Here is a 16,125-nt window from a genome sequence, read left to right as displayed (position 1 = left end):
GCTTTGTCTCTCCCAGTACCTCCTGGGCCTCACTTTCAAGGCTTCACACATGTATCATCAAAGATGACTTTCTTTTCATCTAACTTAAACATAGGAGTTAGTGATTTTTGTGTTATCTTCATGTTTACTCATGAAACAGTTTGAAGGCAAACTGTCTTGAGATCTTTGTACAGACTACATCCCCACCAGCGAGCAAGCAAGAACTGGCCCTCCTCCTGTTGGTATTGTCTTACCTCCTGTGGTACTGGTTCTCTGGGTATCTTGGATGCTGACACTTATATAATTTTTGTAAGCATAATTTAAGGTCTATGACATAGTCTCTACCTCTAGAGAGGATTTGGTTTTCACCTGCTAGCCTCAAGGGCACAGACATATCTAAGCTCGTGCTTTTGTATGTCCCCCATGTGATGGCCACAGCCTGGCCATAGCCTTGCTTGTGCTCTCGTGACTTCTAGGTGGTAGAACCACAGCTGTCCCCACCCCAAGCTTATGCCACCAACCATTTCCCTCTGCAGAGCCACTGCACTTTTCAACCTTTGGTACAGAGCTCTTATGACAGGAGGGGCAGTCACATGCCCTGGGAACTGAAGCACAGTGCTTACTCCTGTAAATTATGTTCTCTTTCTGGAGCCAAAGGACGTAGCAGAGAATGATATCTTCTTTCTCCCAGCACAACTGCTGGTACATTCGTTAGTGGTTGCTGACCCCACTTGAATGTTCACTTTTTCTTGGCTCTCTCGCTTGCTCACCATCACCAGGGCTGATGTGAGCTCACCATCACCAGGGCTAATGTGAATCCTGCCTGTTGGCCTTGGGGTGGGGCACTCACGCCAGAAATGGCTGACCTGGAAATCGGCTTCTTCTATGTAGGCAGCTATGGTTAGCCATCCTTATAGCACCGTCTCTCTTCGAGCCTGCTGTATCCAAGGCACAACCTGCTGCTCATACATAAGTGGATATGAAAAAGCCCCAGCATACTAAGAAAAGTCATGAAGCCACCCGGAGAGTCAAACCGTAAATCCTATGCAGCATCCGAAGTGAGGAGAAAGTACTTGGAGTGTTACAAGGACAGAGGACATTTGTCTGTCCAGAGAAGGCTTTCTGGGAGAGAGGCATTCTGCTTGGCTCTGAAAACAATGACATCTGAAGATAAGAAAGGGGAAAGAGTTGCCTAGACAAAGCCGGTGCAGAGGTGTGAGTGTTTGGGGCATTCTGGGAAACCAGAGGCTTTCGGTCTTGATAGAAATGGGATTGGTCAGAACTTGGGGCTTTCAAGGACCCAAAAAGAGGAAGGGGAAAGAGCAGATAAACAAAAAACCATATAGATGAAAGTAAGCCAGGCAGCCTGGGGACCAGAGATGCGCTTTATTCAGCTAACACGCTGCTGTGAAATTTTGAGCCACTTTTGAAAACCAGATTTCTATACTCTGGCTTCCAAGTACATGCAAGACCTGAAAACACAGCCCAGTACTGGAACGCAGGCATGGCTGCCTACTTTTCAATAGGATGTGCACTGTCTCCCAAGCACAGGCACCTGGCTGTCTCTCCTCTGCACCCATTTGCCAGGCATTCAAGCGTCTGGATGCTGGATCCTTGCTCTGCTATGATGAACTCAATGTGAACCAAGGTGAACTGAATGTGGAACCATCAAGAAAGAGCCCCACAAGTCTCTCCTCCAATCCCCAGACTCTAGCCTTCTGCTATCCGAATGGACCTTTCTTTAACTCCAGTGAGCATGACTCCCCAGAGTAGGAATCATGAAAGTGGAAGGACCCCTCTGTCATCTCTGGGAATTCACTCCAGGACTTCCAAAGACCCTTTCAAATCCTTCCCCAAAATGGCGTGATGCTTGTCTAACCTACACACACCTGCACACAGACGTTGAATCATCATCTCTAGGTAACTTGCAAAACCTGATGCAGTTAAATGCTGGGCACGTACTTGTTAGGCTGTATCATTTAGGAACGTATAGCGAAGACGTGGGAGTCGGCATCTGCTCGGTGCAGGTGCGAGTTGCTCTCATGCTTTTCCCACCTGAGTTTGGGTGAATCGTGGTCTCAGAATCTGCCGCTACAAAGGACAGACTGTGTCAGACACATCTTCAAAAGCTGTCCCTATGGTCAGGATCTAAGGCTCAGTGCGGAGAGAAGCAAATGCCACTGACGTGCAGGGCAGAACCACTGAGGTTGTTTCCTTTTACCCATGTAAACACATCAATTAAAGGGTAACGTACCCTAGGTCTTTGGTCTTCTCACTCTACCTGCCGGGGCCCAGCCCTAGAGATTGATTCCACAGACTCTTCGCTTGTAAATGCTTACAGTCAGTGTGTGTGTGTGTGTGTGTGTGTGTGTGTGTGTGTGAAACTAGCACACTGACCCCCATGAACACATATAATGAATAACCAGTGAGATGGCTGAGTGGGTGAAGTGCCTGTCATGCCAGCAGGAGGACTCGAACTGGGATCCGTGGCATCCATGTAAACCAAACATGAACATGCGTATCTATAATCCTAGCACTGGGAAGGTGGAAACAGATGGACCTCAAGCTCCTTGGCCAGCCAGTGTAACCAAATCGATGAGCACCAGGTTCAGTGAGGGACCCAACCTCAAAGAATAAGATGAGGGCCGGAAAGATGACTCAAGGCTTAACATCACTGACTGCTCTTACAAAGGAACCAGGTTTAGTTCCCGGCACCTACATGTTGGCTCACAGCTATCCACCACTCCAGTTCCTAGGGAGCTGACACCCTCTTCCAACCTCTGAGGCTACCAAATGCCCATGGTCTACATACATAAAAAATATTAAATATTTTTAAATCCTGTTTTGGTAGAGAACTTTAATGTGAAACATTATTCAACAGTTTCATAGCCTTCATAAGTAAGAGTTTAATTGAAGTCTTCCAGCTTCTTACACACAACTGTAACATACTGAAGAGGGAAAAATGCTTTATTTAAGGGTGTTCACTTGTTTGTTTTTGTGTTTGTGTATTTGTTTTTGAGAGAGCATTGCTATGTGCCTAGGTTTGCTTCAAACTCACAATCCCCCTGCCTCAGTCTCTTGGGTACTAAGGTTATAGTTGTATAACTATGGCACACAGCAATAGTGGTATCTAGACATCTAATACAAACAGATTCTGAGCATCTGTTCTTAGATCTTTGTAAAAATTAAAGTTGGAAGAGGTCGACACTTGACATCAGCTTTCCCCCGCTCACATGTACACACACTTACTTACAAGTGTGTACACACACATACCAAACACACTCACATCTACATGCTCACATGTGTATACACACAATCACACACTCACAAGCATGTACACACTCACCACGCACACATCCACATGCTCACTAGCCTGCACACCCATATCACACACATCCATGCACTCAAAAGTGTGAACTTACATACATCTACACACTCACAAATGTGCACACACACACACACACAAACAACTAATGAGAGTTGATTTAAAAAATGTTTTTAAGAAAGGAGGAAAAAAGCCCATTGACTGCAATCTGTTCTCTGAAGAGCTTCATAGCTCTTCTTAGTGGGCAAGAACAGGATTCCTCAGCAGGACAGAGACAGAGCCACATGTGAGTGGGCAGGGCCTTTGCAGGGTAATCATAATCAGGGAATCAGCCTCCCTAGCCCCGGACCTCCAGGGCCCCAGCCCACCTCACAGTTTAGCTCCCTGGGAGGCAGTAATGAATTAAGAGGTCAGCTTGGTAATTCTTAGGGCGAAGCCTTTGTAACTATAAATAAATACGTAGAATAAAAGGAATGCACCAAAGAAAAACAGAGAGAAAAGGAAAATAAAAAACCTGACTTGATTTCATTGAGAAATTAGTTTGAAAATGCTCTTAGGGAGTGATTTTATGCCCATGAGAATTCTTCCAAACACTTGGTCTTAGTCAGCTCTTGGTGTGCCTCTTGAACTGAAAATCAGTAGTCCTAGGCAGATAAATGGGGAGATAATATAGAGGGGTTTTTTGTGTGCTCCTGTCAAGCAGGAAGAAAGAGCTGGAAGGTCAGGCCAGCCAAGTACTTCTTCCTGAGGAGGGAACACACCATTGGCAGGGAAAGGGTCCTAGCAAGGGTGGAGACAAAGGTGGCGCTGAAGAAAGCCCCAGCAGTCTTTCCTAAGTGACCACGTGGATCATTGAATGCTCTGGGCATGTCACACCAGAAGCAAATCTTTGGTCCTACTTAAATGTCATCCGTGCATCCATGTGAGTTAGGATGTCCCGCCGGGAACGCTGGGACAGGGAAAGCTGTATTTTATTGGCTTTTTCCTCCCGTGGTTTTCCCCATCTGTTTCTTTAACTGCATAAACAAGGGAAAATGACTGGTTTGGAATGCGAAGTTTTAAACACCAGATGACCACAGGAATCCTCTAAATGAGAAAGCGAGAGCAAGTTGGGGTTCCGTGACATTTGTCAGGAAGTGGAATGGTAAATACCAAGAAGCCTGAGTGTGCCCTGCCAGGGAAGGGCCACAAAGGCCAGGGATGGCTTGGTCCCTAGTCCTTTCTAAGGGTCATGCCCTGCCCCCTCTACCTCCCTAGCCCCCTGTTTTCAAAACAGAAGTTGAAGAGCGATGCAGGACTTGAGCTCAATTGACTTCAGTTCACGAGCATCCCGAAGTTGGCAGCTTGGCATGGAACCCCCTCTTAGAAGATTACATGCTCAACAAAAGCTGGGTTGTGAACAGGTTCTATTACAAGCTAAATAGCATGCTATAAACAGAAAGTCTACAAGATCTTCATATCATTGTTGCACAATGCCAAGTGCAAAAAATAAAAAAAAAAACCATACAAGGGCATTAAAAGACTTTAGCAAACAACCCCCTTCTTTATGAAGGACTATTTGCTGCGCACAATACAATGGCTGCTTCCTAAAATGGTTCTGTCTCTCTATGCCAACAAACTTAAAGCGCTGTTTTTCTTTTCTAAACCCGAGACAATGGAGAGACTGCATGGAAATGTTTGCTGCATACTAATCTCTTTTACCTTCAGTGCAAGAAGTAATCAGTGGTAAGCATCAGGCGTTTTAAACAAAATTGAACAGGGAGGTTTTGGAGCCCCTGGGGTACAGACACTGGTACACTTGGCTGTGTTCCACTCGCTTCAGCTTAAGATGGACTCGGGACATTTCTCACATAGTTTTGTAGGCAGCCCGACGCCAGAGTTTTCGCGTTAAAGGGTGAAAGATGAGGGCCTCCCGGGAACAGGCAGCTCCTCCTGATTTTCAGTGTCGCTTCTCAAAGACATGGTGGGCAGTCTTTGGCATGGACACTGTTAATGGCTTGGTAGTAGGGGGTCAGGCAAAAATAAGACTGTGGCAATTTGCAAGCCCTGAGACGATTAAATCAGTTAAGTTGAAATAGTGTTTCTCTCCTGTTTAGAATTACCAGCGCAGTGCATAGCAGGACATAGGAGCCAGCAGTGGGTAACGTGTTTGCGGTACAAATGTGAGGACCTAGCCTGGCGGTGGTGGCGCACACCTTTAATCCCAGCACTTGGGAGGCAGAGATAGGCGGATCTCTGTGAGTTCGAGGCCAACCTGGTCTATAAGAGCTAGTTCCAGGACAGTCTTCAAAACTACAGAGAAACCCTGTCTCAAACAACAACAACAAAAAATGTGAAGACCTGATTTCAAACGCCCCAACATACCTAGAAAAGCCAGGTGTGGTGTCATGTGCCTATAACCCCAGTGAGCACTGGGAAAGGCAAATGGTGAGCTCTAGGTCAGTGAAGAGATGCTGTCTCAAGATAGATAGATAGATAGACAGACAGATAGATAGATAGACAGACAGACAGACAGGAGAGAAGTAGAGAAAGATACATGAAGTTGGTTAACTGCTGCTCTCCATGTATGTACATATAGAGTGCATTGACATAGACACACAGAAGAGAAAGTGAAGGAGGGAGGGAGGAAGGGAGGGAGGTTGGGAGGGAGGGAGGGAGGGAGGGAGAAAGGGAGGGAGGGAGGAAAAGAGGAAGGGAGGGGCAATGGATAGTAAGTAGACTAACCCACTAGGTGAGTTGGCTCCAGATGCCAGAGTCCATGGTGAGTGTATGTGAGTTCTGATACCTGCTGGATGTAGATGTTGTTGGGGACACTTGCTTCCCTGGTGGAAATGGGGAAATGATTAGAGACCACAGGTCAGGACACTTCAAAGCTGTGAGCTCCTGAGAGCCTCCACACCAGGACCGTTTATCCTCTGCAGCGTGGGTTCCACACCAGAGGAGACAACCAGCTGCAAGTCAAACGTATTTAGAAAGTAATTGCATCTGCACTGAACGTGTGCAGACTTGTGTCATTGTTCCCTAAACAATACGGTATGCCATCTCTTGATTTAGTCTTTGTAAAGCACTGTAGACCATAAAGTAATTTGGAGAGGGTTTTAAGTGTGCCCAGGGATGTATGGAGGTTACATGCAACACACCACACCCCGTATACTTGAGCAGCCAAGGATCTTGGAACCAATCTCCTATAGACACTGATGTGAACTGTGTTTCCCTTGTTTCGTAAGTTAGAGCGAATGCTCCCAGGCAGTTATAAGAACAGGGCTGTTCATCAGCGGCTCTGTGAAAGGACTAGAGCAGTGGCCCGTGGAATGTCAGCTATAATCACAGTAATCATATCAGATGAAGAAGCATACTGGGGAAGGTATGAGAGGAATTTTAAGTGGCCAAACTATTTGTATTGTGTACTTTACAAAAGGCCCGGAGCCCTTTCCAGACTCCAGTGTTGTGCATTGGCTACTCTAAAAGGCTCAGCTAAAACGTTCATTATTTTATTTTACTGGGACTTACTGATTTTTGTGTGTGTGCATAAATATGTATGTATACACCATTCATGTTCCTGGTGCTACTGGATGCCAGAAGAGGGGATCAGTGCCCCAGGACTGGGAATGCAGCATGGTGGGTGCTGGGAACCAATCCCAGGTCCTCTGTAAGAGCAGCAAGTGCCCTGAACTGCTGAGCCTTCTCTCCAGCCTGACTTTCATAATTTATATGATGTAAGACAATTTCATATCTCCTTGAATATAGGGAATTGAGACTCTATTGATGACCTTTAATGGGATTTTTGGAAAATTCTTAGCAAAGGCAATGATGATATTTCAGACACTTCCTTCATGTTCTGAGCTTGTATCTTCATGTCTTCTTTTCTCTCTCCCTCTCATCCTCTTTTCTTCCTTGTCTGCCTTCCATTTCTTCCTTCCTTCCTTTTCTCTCCTTTCTATGGGGGATTGATTAGGGATGTGTGCCTGACTACAGGCTAAGAGGTGCTGAGGACTCGGGGCTGTCATTTGACATCTCTGTGTATTTTCACCCACAGGTGATCACTCCAGTGAGAACTGGCCATGGCTATGTGTACGAGTACCCAGCCAGATACCAAAAGGATGTCTACGATGTCCCTCCTTCCCACACTACTCAAGGGGTAGGCAATGGGAACACTACCAGGGGAGCTGGCTTTCGGGGTAGCATGTCTTCAGGACCACACAGGAAAAGGTCACCATTCACAATCTCATCATATGGAGCTCTGAGCTGCCTGTCCAGGGACCAATCCAGTGTTATTTAGATCATGTTCTCTGGGTTTGCCCCAGCAGAAAGTCTAATCTTCCATCTGAGAAATATCTTGTTGCTTTATCACTTTGCCATTTTATTTCTGGAAATTGCAATTTAGTGGTATAAATTATAGAGTAGATAGTTTATGGAAGATCATTTTCATATTCAATCCAAATCAAAGAACGCATAATTCATAAAGGACACTTTCATAAACCCCTGATGTGTCCTGATGGTATGGGATGCTGTTAAAGACCCAGTCTGTATATGACCTGATAGATCAATCCACAGGGAAACAGCAGCAAGAGAAGTGAGAGATGGCATTTCCATCCTGGGTAACTCAAATGTTTCTCTTTAGGTATATGACATCCCTCCTTCATCAGTGAAAGGCCCCGTGCTTTCATTTCCAGTGGGAGAGATAAAGCCTCAAGGGGTGTATGACATCCCCCCTACTCAAGGGGTAAGTGAGCTGGTAAAGAACTGGGTGCGGATGAGGATCTCTGTGTGTATGGAGCGGGCTGATGTGTGTTCATTCATTGGGATAGGACGAGAGAATGGCATACTCCAAAAGGGAGGTGTCATCTTCATGAGGGAGGGGGTGAGAAAAGAGAAAGAGGGAAGGAAGCAAGTGAGAGAAGACAGCAATTCATCAAAAATTCATAATTATAATTACAAATTTAGAGCATCCCCTAGAATACAGAGGCGTTGATAATGAGAGACAATTAGAAGGGAAGAGAGTGAGTTCAGTTTTCAGTATCTAATACATCTCATCTTTCTAGAAGGGTCTACAGCAGTGGTTCTCAACCCTCCTAGTGCTGTAACCTTAATAAAGTTCCTCATGTTGTGGTGGCCCCCAGCCATAAAACTGTTTCTATTACTACTTCATACCTGTAACTTTGCTACTGTTGTGAATTGTAATATGCAGGATATCTGATGTGTGAGCCCCTCTACAAGGGTCGTTTGACTGCCCAAAGGGGTCTCAATCCATAGGTTGAGAACTGTTCATCTACATCTTCCTCAGTTCACACATACGAGGTAGCTCATTTTGTCTTCTGTTGATCTCCGAGAGTACCCACCCTTTGAATACAGTTAGATAGGGAACCGTGCCTCTGAATAGTAAGGAGACTCGGGCACCTCCACAAATGATCTGATGGTTAAGAAGAGAACTCAGATTCTTCAGTGCTATGTATCATGTCCTCTGTCTCTCACCATGGGTCAACTTGGGTGGGACAGTCAGTAAATGGTTGGAAACCTGAGACCGCAACCCAGCAGTGAGAACTTAGGGCTCTACACTGAAGCCAGTCACCACTGAGAATGGTAATGGTTGCCATGTGCAAGGATGTGGGCACACATCCTCTCAGGATCACGCTGCACCCTGGGAAACCTCTGAAATTAGTGAAGGGTGAGAGGGAGGAGGCAGACGATCTAGAGAAGAGGTCTATGGACTCCGGATCACACCTTCATGGACTGTTCATTTTCTGCCTCCATCTAAGATCCAACTGAACAAATGAATTGGCCTTTTCCTTGCTTTCTAGGTCTATACCGTTCCACCATCAGCCTATCGGGATGAAGCAGGGCTTAGGGAAAAGGAATATGATTTCCCTTCTCCAATGAAACAAGATGGAAGGCCAGACACGAGACCGGAGGGGGTTTATGACATCCCTCCAACCAGCACCAAGACAGCGGGGAAGGACCTTCACACCAAATTCACCTGTGACGCCCCAGGAGCCGCCGAACCAATGGCACGAAGACACCAGACTCTCTCTGTGCATCATCCACCCTCTCACCCGGGACAGTCCGGGGCCACTCAGAGTGATGCATATGATGTCCCCCGAGGAGTTCAGTTTCTGGAGGTACCAACAGAAACCAGTGAAAAGGCAAATCTAGAGGAAAGAGATGGTGTTTACGATGTCCCTCTGCACAACCCAGCAGACGCCAAAGGCTCTCGGGATGTGGTAGATGGGATCAATCGACTCTCCTTCTCCAGCACTGGCAGTACCAGGAGTAACATGTCCACATCTTCCACCTCCTCAAAGGAGTCCTCATTGTCAGCCTCCCCATCTCAGGACAAACGGCTCCTACTGGACCCAGACACGGCCATTGAGAAGCTCTATCGCCTCCAGCAGACCCTGGAGATGGGTGTCTGTGGCCTCATGTCCCTGGTCACTACGGACTGGAGGTGTTATGGGTACATGGAAAGACACATCAATGAGATCCGCACCGCAGTGGACAAGGTGGAGCTGTTTCTACGAGAATACCTCCATTTTGCCAAGGGAGCTCTAGCCAATGCCTCCTGCCTCCCAGAACTGGTCCTTCACAACAAAATGAAGCGGGAACTCCAGAGGGTAGAAGATTCCCACCAGATTCTCAGTCAAACCAGCCACGATTTGAATGAATGCAGCTGGTCCCTGAATGTCCTAGCTATCAATAAGCCCCAAAATAAATGTGATGATCTGGACCGGTTTGTGATGGTAGCCAAGACGGTGCCAGATGATGCTAAGCAACTCACCACCACCATCAGCACCTATGCAGAGACTCTCTTTAGAGCAGCTCCAGGCAGTTCCCACCTGAAAAATGGGCCCGACAGCATCATGAACTCAAGCGAGTACACACATACGGGGTCCCAGATGCAGCCACTGCGCCCCGGTGACTACAAGGCCCAGGTCGATGATAAGCCGTTGCCTCCCACTCTAGGCAAGGACCAGCCACCAGACTGTAGTAGCAGTGATGGTTCCGAAAGGAGCTGGATGGATGACTATGATTATGTCCACCTACAGGTAAGGCAACCAGAAGTATAAACAACACACACACATTCAGGGAGCCCAGGACAAATGTCTATGGGCTTGGCAGCCAAAGGGCAGAACATGCTGAGTGCTAGTCCAAGTGTTGTGAAAATTAAGGGTGAGGTTGTACAGAAATTGTACAGCCACTTCATTTAACCTCCCTGGGCCTGAATTTTGTTTCGAGAATGCACTAACTCTAAAGGGCTGTATACACCCCAGGCAAACTGGAGGGGACTCATCAATGGGGAACAGTGGGTCTGCTAGTCATGGCATCAATTCTTCCCCTACTGGTGTATGGCACAATTCCATGGGACAGTCCATCACAAAGAAATGTTTTAAAACATGTCATTGTTAAGAAAAATAACTACTGGAAATATCTGTATATAGAGAGTTTCTAAGGAACTCTTGAAGCCTATTGTGTGTGTGTTTGTGTGTGTGTGTGTGTGTGTGTGTGTGTTGCTGCTTACAAAGACACACAGCCCCATCAGATTTAGAGGGTCTGTGATCATTTGCCAATTGGCCAACAGCTTGGCCGACATATGTTAAACTCTGCAAACTGCTTCCTAGAAGTGTAAACTGTGCTAGTTCCCAATTGCCCTGGGGACCTGAAAATTTCCCTGTCTGCTTTGAAGAATTCAAACCCTCTATCATAATCTAGCACCTAGTATTTAACGTAGTGTCTTATTCTACCATTCTTTCCCATTTGATTGAGAACCATGGATTATGCTGAAAACTTAAATACTGAAAGCCCCCAGGCACAAGAGAGTAGAAGAGATCAACTGAGCCTCATCTCATGCTGAGGAATGGCCTAGGTTACATGAAGGCATTTAACATTCTTCTCACTGGGTTTCTGATGGTGTGCACTGGTGGATACTAAGTACAGGTAGAGAGATACAGGAGAGTTAAAGACATTGGAAGTGAAATAGGCACCCATTTTTTTAACCTTGGTTTGAAAGTGCATGGGTTCACATATAACCCATTAAAAAAGAACCATGGAAAAATAATGCTTCTGAAGAGAGTGCAGAGAGGATCCTGGGAAGGTCTCCAGCTAGAAGGAGTAACAACAAAGGCGGCCTACTTGGAAACAGGCTTTCCTTTTCAAGCTTGTCTCCACAGTAACTCTGGAAGTCCCTGTCAGTGTTTATAATGTCTAGCGGGACATGAGGGAAATGGCCGGTGGCTAACGAGAGTCTAAATGCCCTTGTCAATGAAGCTGTTCACATAAGTGACTCCAGGTGGTGAAGTAATGCAGTATTTGTCTTGAAAACAATAGGGCAAGGAGGAGTTTGAGAGACAGCAGAAGGAGCTCTTGGAGAAAGAGAACATCATCAAGCAGAACAAGGCCCAGCTGGAGCATCATCAGGTAAGTTCAAACAAAACAGTGGGCTCTTCCATGGAGGAAAGAGCTCCACTTAGTAGGGAATGGAGAACTCAAAAGGTTGGGGGCCTGCCCATCCACCGGCATGAAGTCCCAGGGGTATAATAGGACATAAGAACCAAGTGAAGGCTTGTGGTCTGTGACTCCAGTCAAGTATCTCTGGATTGCATCCAAATGATGGGGTTTGTTCGGGCTCTGCCTGTTAATACGTGGCACATTAGGACTATTTGAGTTAAAGCCTTTGGTCTCAAGATACAAGTCCTAGTCAAGCTGGCCCAAGCTAATTGGTTTTCTGTTAAGGCCACAGTGAGGAAGTTCAGGAGGATAAAGATGCAGCCAGGACCGACAGGAACAGGGCTATGGTTTCTCCTTGGTTTTCTCTTGGTTCTCTTCCAATATCTGCTTCGCTCTCCTCTACTCTTCAACACTGTCTGTAGTCACCTCCTCACACAGGTCCCGTCTGACTTTATAAACCTCACAAATGGACTCTCAAAGCCCTTTCTATGGGGGCTCTGCTTTGTTATGTTATACTTCAGGTAAGGTCTCCCTATGTAGCTCACGCTGGCCTCAAACTTGATATTCTCGTTTCTCAACCTCTTGAGTGGCGGGATTGTGATGTGTGCCATTGTGCCTCGCTCCGAAGCTTTTTCTGTAGATGGCATTTCATGTGGAATTCCTTAGCTAATGGTCAACACCCTTCTGTGGTTCTCAAATTCCTTAAAAGAGTTGGATTCTAACTCTCTCCTCAACCCCATCCCTCTACCTGTATTTTTCTTGTTAGTGAGACAGGTCCAAGTCCATTTACCAAGGGCTCTTCACAGGGCAGTTCACGCAAAAGTTTAATGAGCACAGCACGCAAGGACAGATATGAATGCCAAGGACATGAAAGCAGAGAGAGATGGACTAAGGATACACACTCTTTAGGATGGAATGAAATAACAGATGAGCTATTTCACGACATCACAACATGAAGTGACAAGATGTCTTTGGAAAACCTGAGTTCAACCCCTTGTTTCTAGGCAACAGGTGTGTCGACTTGAACATCACATAATGGGCCAAAATTTCAGTTCCTTCTCTACAAAACGGGAAAGTGCTGCCCTCCACGAACAAATAATTTGAAATTAAATTTGTTATTATCAAATAATGTTGGAACACCACCCTGTATCTGCTCTGCTTACATCGGCAATTGGCCCCCTTAGACAGCAGAGTTGGAGGGAACTAGCACACACTAAAGTAATTCCTAAGGAGAAAGTAAATTCTGTGGAATACAAAACTGACTGTGCCCTTCTCAGGGTTGGGGAGAGCAGGATGGAGCTGTCCCTGTTCTGACTCAGCTCCGAATCAGGGTGAGAGATTAACTGAGTCCTGATCTCAGGATTCTTAGGAAAATAACTAGAAATTATCACTTCAGCTTAAAACCACAGTCCAGTTAGGGATGCAAAGGAGAGCATCAAAAAAGCGGATACCCAAGCCATTGAAATGGCCCAGTGTCGGGAACTTTCTACCTGATGACCTGAGCTTGATCCCTAGAAACCACCTGTCAGAAATTGTCCTCTGCCCAACACACGCATGCCATAAAGTACGATAAACAATTAATGCTTGGATTTCCTTGTATCCTTTCCCTAAGTAGGTGTACATTTATATTACTTTGCTGCAGTAAAGTGTCATAATGACAGAGAGGACAGGAGAAATAGAGAATCTTCATGAATTTTCCATCTTGAAGAGAGAGACAGGACCTACCCCCAGAAGTAGCAAAGTGTCAATGATGCCTCTGACAGAAAGGTCACTGCATCTGCTTTTCCCTTGCCTTCTCTCAACATTTAAGAAATATTTACACAGAGCCTGCAATTCACCAAACACTATTTCAAGCACTTTGTGAATAACAGTAATTCACTGAACCCTCATAATGGCATAGAAGGTGAGGCTGGGCTTTAAACCCAACATCGCCTTCCAATTCGAAGGAGAAAAAGACAGATGGTGTTATCCCAGGTCAGGGTTGGAGGATCCCTTAGGGGTCATCTTCCCAGGGTCTGTGTTGTACGATTTAGGAAGCAAGCCTGGCTAAGTACACAGCTCCTGAGGAGCTGGCATCTATTAAAGATGAAACTGACATCTTTTTGACTCCACAGCCATATTTCTTTCCCTTTACAATGCATGTTTTGCCCCTAACGAAGCCTCTTATCTTCCTTCCAGCTGAGTCAGTTCCAGCTGTTGGAACAAGAAATCACCAAGCCCGTGGAGAACGACATGTCCAAGTGGAAGCCCTCCCAGACCCTCCCAACCACAAACAACAGCGTGGGTGCTCAGGATAGGCAGTTGCTTTGCTTCTACTACGACCAATGCGAGACCCACTTCATATCCCTCCTCAACGCCATCGACGCCCTCTTCAGCTGCGTCAGCTCGGCCCAACCCCCACGGATCTTTGTGGCACACAGCAAGTTTGTCATTCTCAGCGCACACAAACTGGTATTCATTGGAGACACTCTGACGAGGCAGGTGGCGGCCCCGGACATTCGGAATAAAGTCAGGAACTCCAGCAACCAGCTCTGTGAACAGCTCAAGACGATAGTGACGGCAACCAAGATGGCCGCCCTCCACTACCCCAGCACTACGGCCCTGCAGGAGATGGTGCACCAGGTAACTGATCTGTCCAGAAACGCGCAGCTGTTCAAGCGTTCCTTGCTGGAGATGGCCACCTTCTGAGAAGCAAAAGAGGCAGAAAGGACCGAGGGAATAATTACTAAGGAAAACTGGAAATACAATCTGGTTTTTGTAAAGGTTATCTATTTTTGTAGATATTTTATATGAAAATGAAATGTTTTAACGTTTTGTGTGAGTTAGTCGAGTTTCATCAATTCAGGGAGCTGAAGTGGGAAATCTCTTTTTTTCCCCCCTGTGTGGTTCTTATATATACATATAAGTATCCAAGGCATAAGCTGTACAGAAATGTGTCCGTGTTTGTCTATGCCTATGTATCCATATTTGTTTGTAGATGTGTGTCTGATACATTCCATTAAAAACATGAATTAAGAAGCACCTTAGTAAGCACCTCCTAATGCTGCATTGTTTGGGGTTTGTAGAAAATTATACCCGTTGGATGTAATATTACTCGGCATGTGTCAGTGGTGAGCTGAGCCCAGCACACTCCATCTGAAGCTCATAGTGTTCACCTCCCACATAGCAAGTCATGGTATGACTTGTTGTTATCTAAAACACTTTTCAAACTTGACTCTCTTTAACACAATGGTAAATTACCCCAATCTGGTTGAAAAGGCTAAGGGGGGAGGGGAGGGACAGAGAGAGGCTCAAAAAGTATACATTAATCTAAGTTACCTAAGGCGCAATGTTTCGAGAGCTAGAGAGAAGCAAGGCACACGTGCTGGTCTGAGACTGTCCACAGCTGTGACTATGCTCTTTCAACTCAGCAAGAAAGCTACAATAAAGAGAGAACAATTGTTTCCACGGGGCTGCATGTGTGAGCGATTAAGCCACTAGGTTTTCTAACAGGTGCTTTTAGAGTTGAATTTTTTAAAAAACTGACAGTGGGAATTCATAAAGATAACGTCAGACTGGGATTGTAGACAAAAGGGGATGTTTCCAACTGCCAGTCACTGAATAAAGGGCTCTCTGAGGGGTTTCTACCTTCATTATCCAGAGGAAAATGGCAGCTCCTGAGCCACTGGACTGTGGAGCCACCAGGCCCTTTCCTGTTCTCTCATTGCTTGATGTACCCTACACCCTTCTGAAAACTTCCCTATGCATACCCAACACTCAGAACAGCTGCAGGTATCTGATCGTCACACCCCCTGTGGCCGTGGACCTTGTGGATATGGCATGTCACCATGTGACAGCTAGTCACAGCACCGATCCTGCAGTCTGTCTCTTCACACATCCTGTGTGGACACAGCACAGGCACCAGCGCCACCAGACTCACCATGGGCAGACGAACTATTCCCCTATTTCTTTGTGACCAAGCCGAGAAGTATGATTCTTGTAGTCTCTGTCTGTGAAAATTATTCCATTCCGGCCTATTTGGAGATGTGTTTTTGTTTGTTATAAAAGTTTCTTTGATGCTGTTTTTGTTTTGGTTTTCATGTGTGTTTTTGTTTGTTTCTTTGGTTGGTTGGTTGGTTGGTTGGTTGGTTGGGTTTTTGAGACAGAGTTTCTTTGTGTAACAGCCCTAGCTCTCTTGGAACTAGCTCTTGTAGACCAGGCTGGCCTCGAAGTCACAGAGATCTGCCTGCCTCTGCCTTCCAAAGCTGGGATTAAAGGCATGCGCCACCACCACCCAGCAGGTGTTATGTATGTCTTGACTTATTTGTTTTAAACAACCAAATTACAAACACAGGGAGGGGCTTGGGAAGAACGTGGGACCTCAGTGTAATTTTTTTTTAAAT

At 46.0% G+C, this 16,125-nt stretch overlaps 1 protein-coding gene across 2 annotated transcripts in view; it reads left to right on the top strand.

Annotated features, from left to right (window-relative positions):
* Nedd9 (neural precursor cell expressed, developmentally down-regulated 9) overlaps positions 1–15,802 on the top strand; it is a 117,198-nt gene extending 101,396 nt beyond the window's left edge. For both annotated transcript variants that reach the window (XM_038334873.1, XM_038334871.1), the window contains exons 3-7: positions 7,341–7,442; positions 7,926–8,027; positions 9,103–10,344; positions 11,624–11,713; positions 13,922–15,802. In XM_038334873.1, coding sequence (XP_038190801.1) covers positions 7,341–7,442; positions 7,926–8,027; positions 9,103–10,344; positions 11,624–11,713; positions 13,922–14,431 — 2,046 coding nt within the window. In that variant the 3' untranslated portion in view covers positions 14,432–15,802. The remainder of the gene's footprint in view (positions 1–7,340; positions 7,443–7,925; positions 8,028–9,102; positions 10,345–11,623; positions 11,714–13,921) is intronic.
* The last annotated feature ends 323 nt before the right edge of the window (positions 15,803–16,125 follow it).

Source organism: Arvicola amphibius, chromosome 6, assembly GCF_903992535.2.
Source record: "Arvicola amphibius chromosome 6, mArvAmp1.2, whole genome shotgun sequence".
In the NCBI taxonomy this organism is placed as follows: Eukaryota; Metazoa; Chordata; class Mammalia; order Rodentia; family Cricetidae; genus Arvicola; species Arvicola amphibius.
Note: the sequence above shows the minus strand (reverse complement) of the source record. Positions and strands in the feature narration are given on the sequence as shown.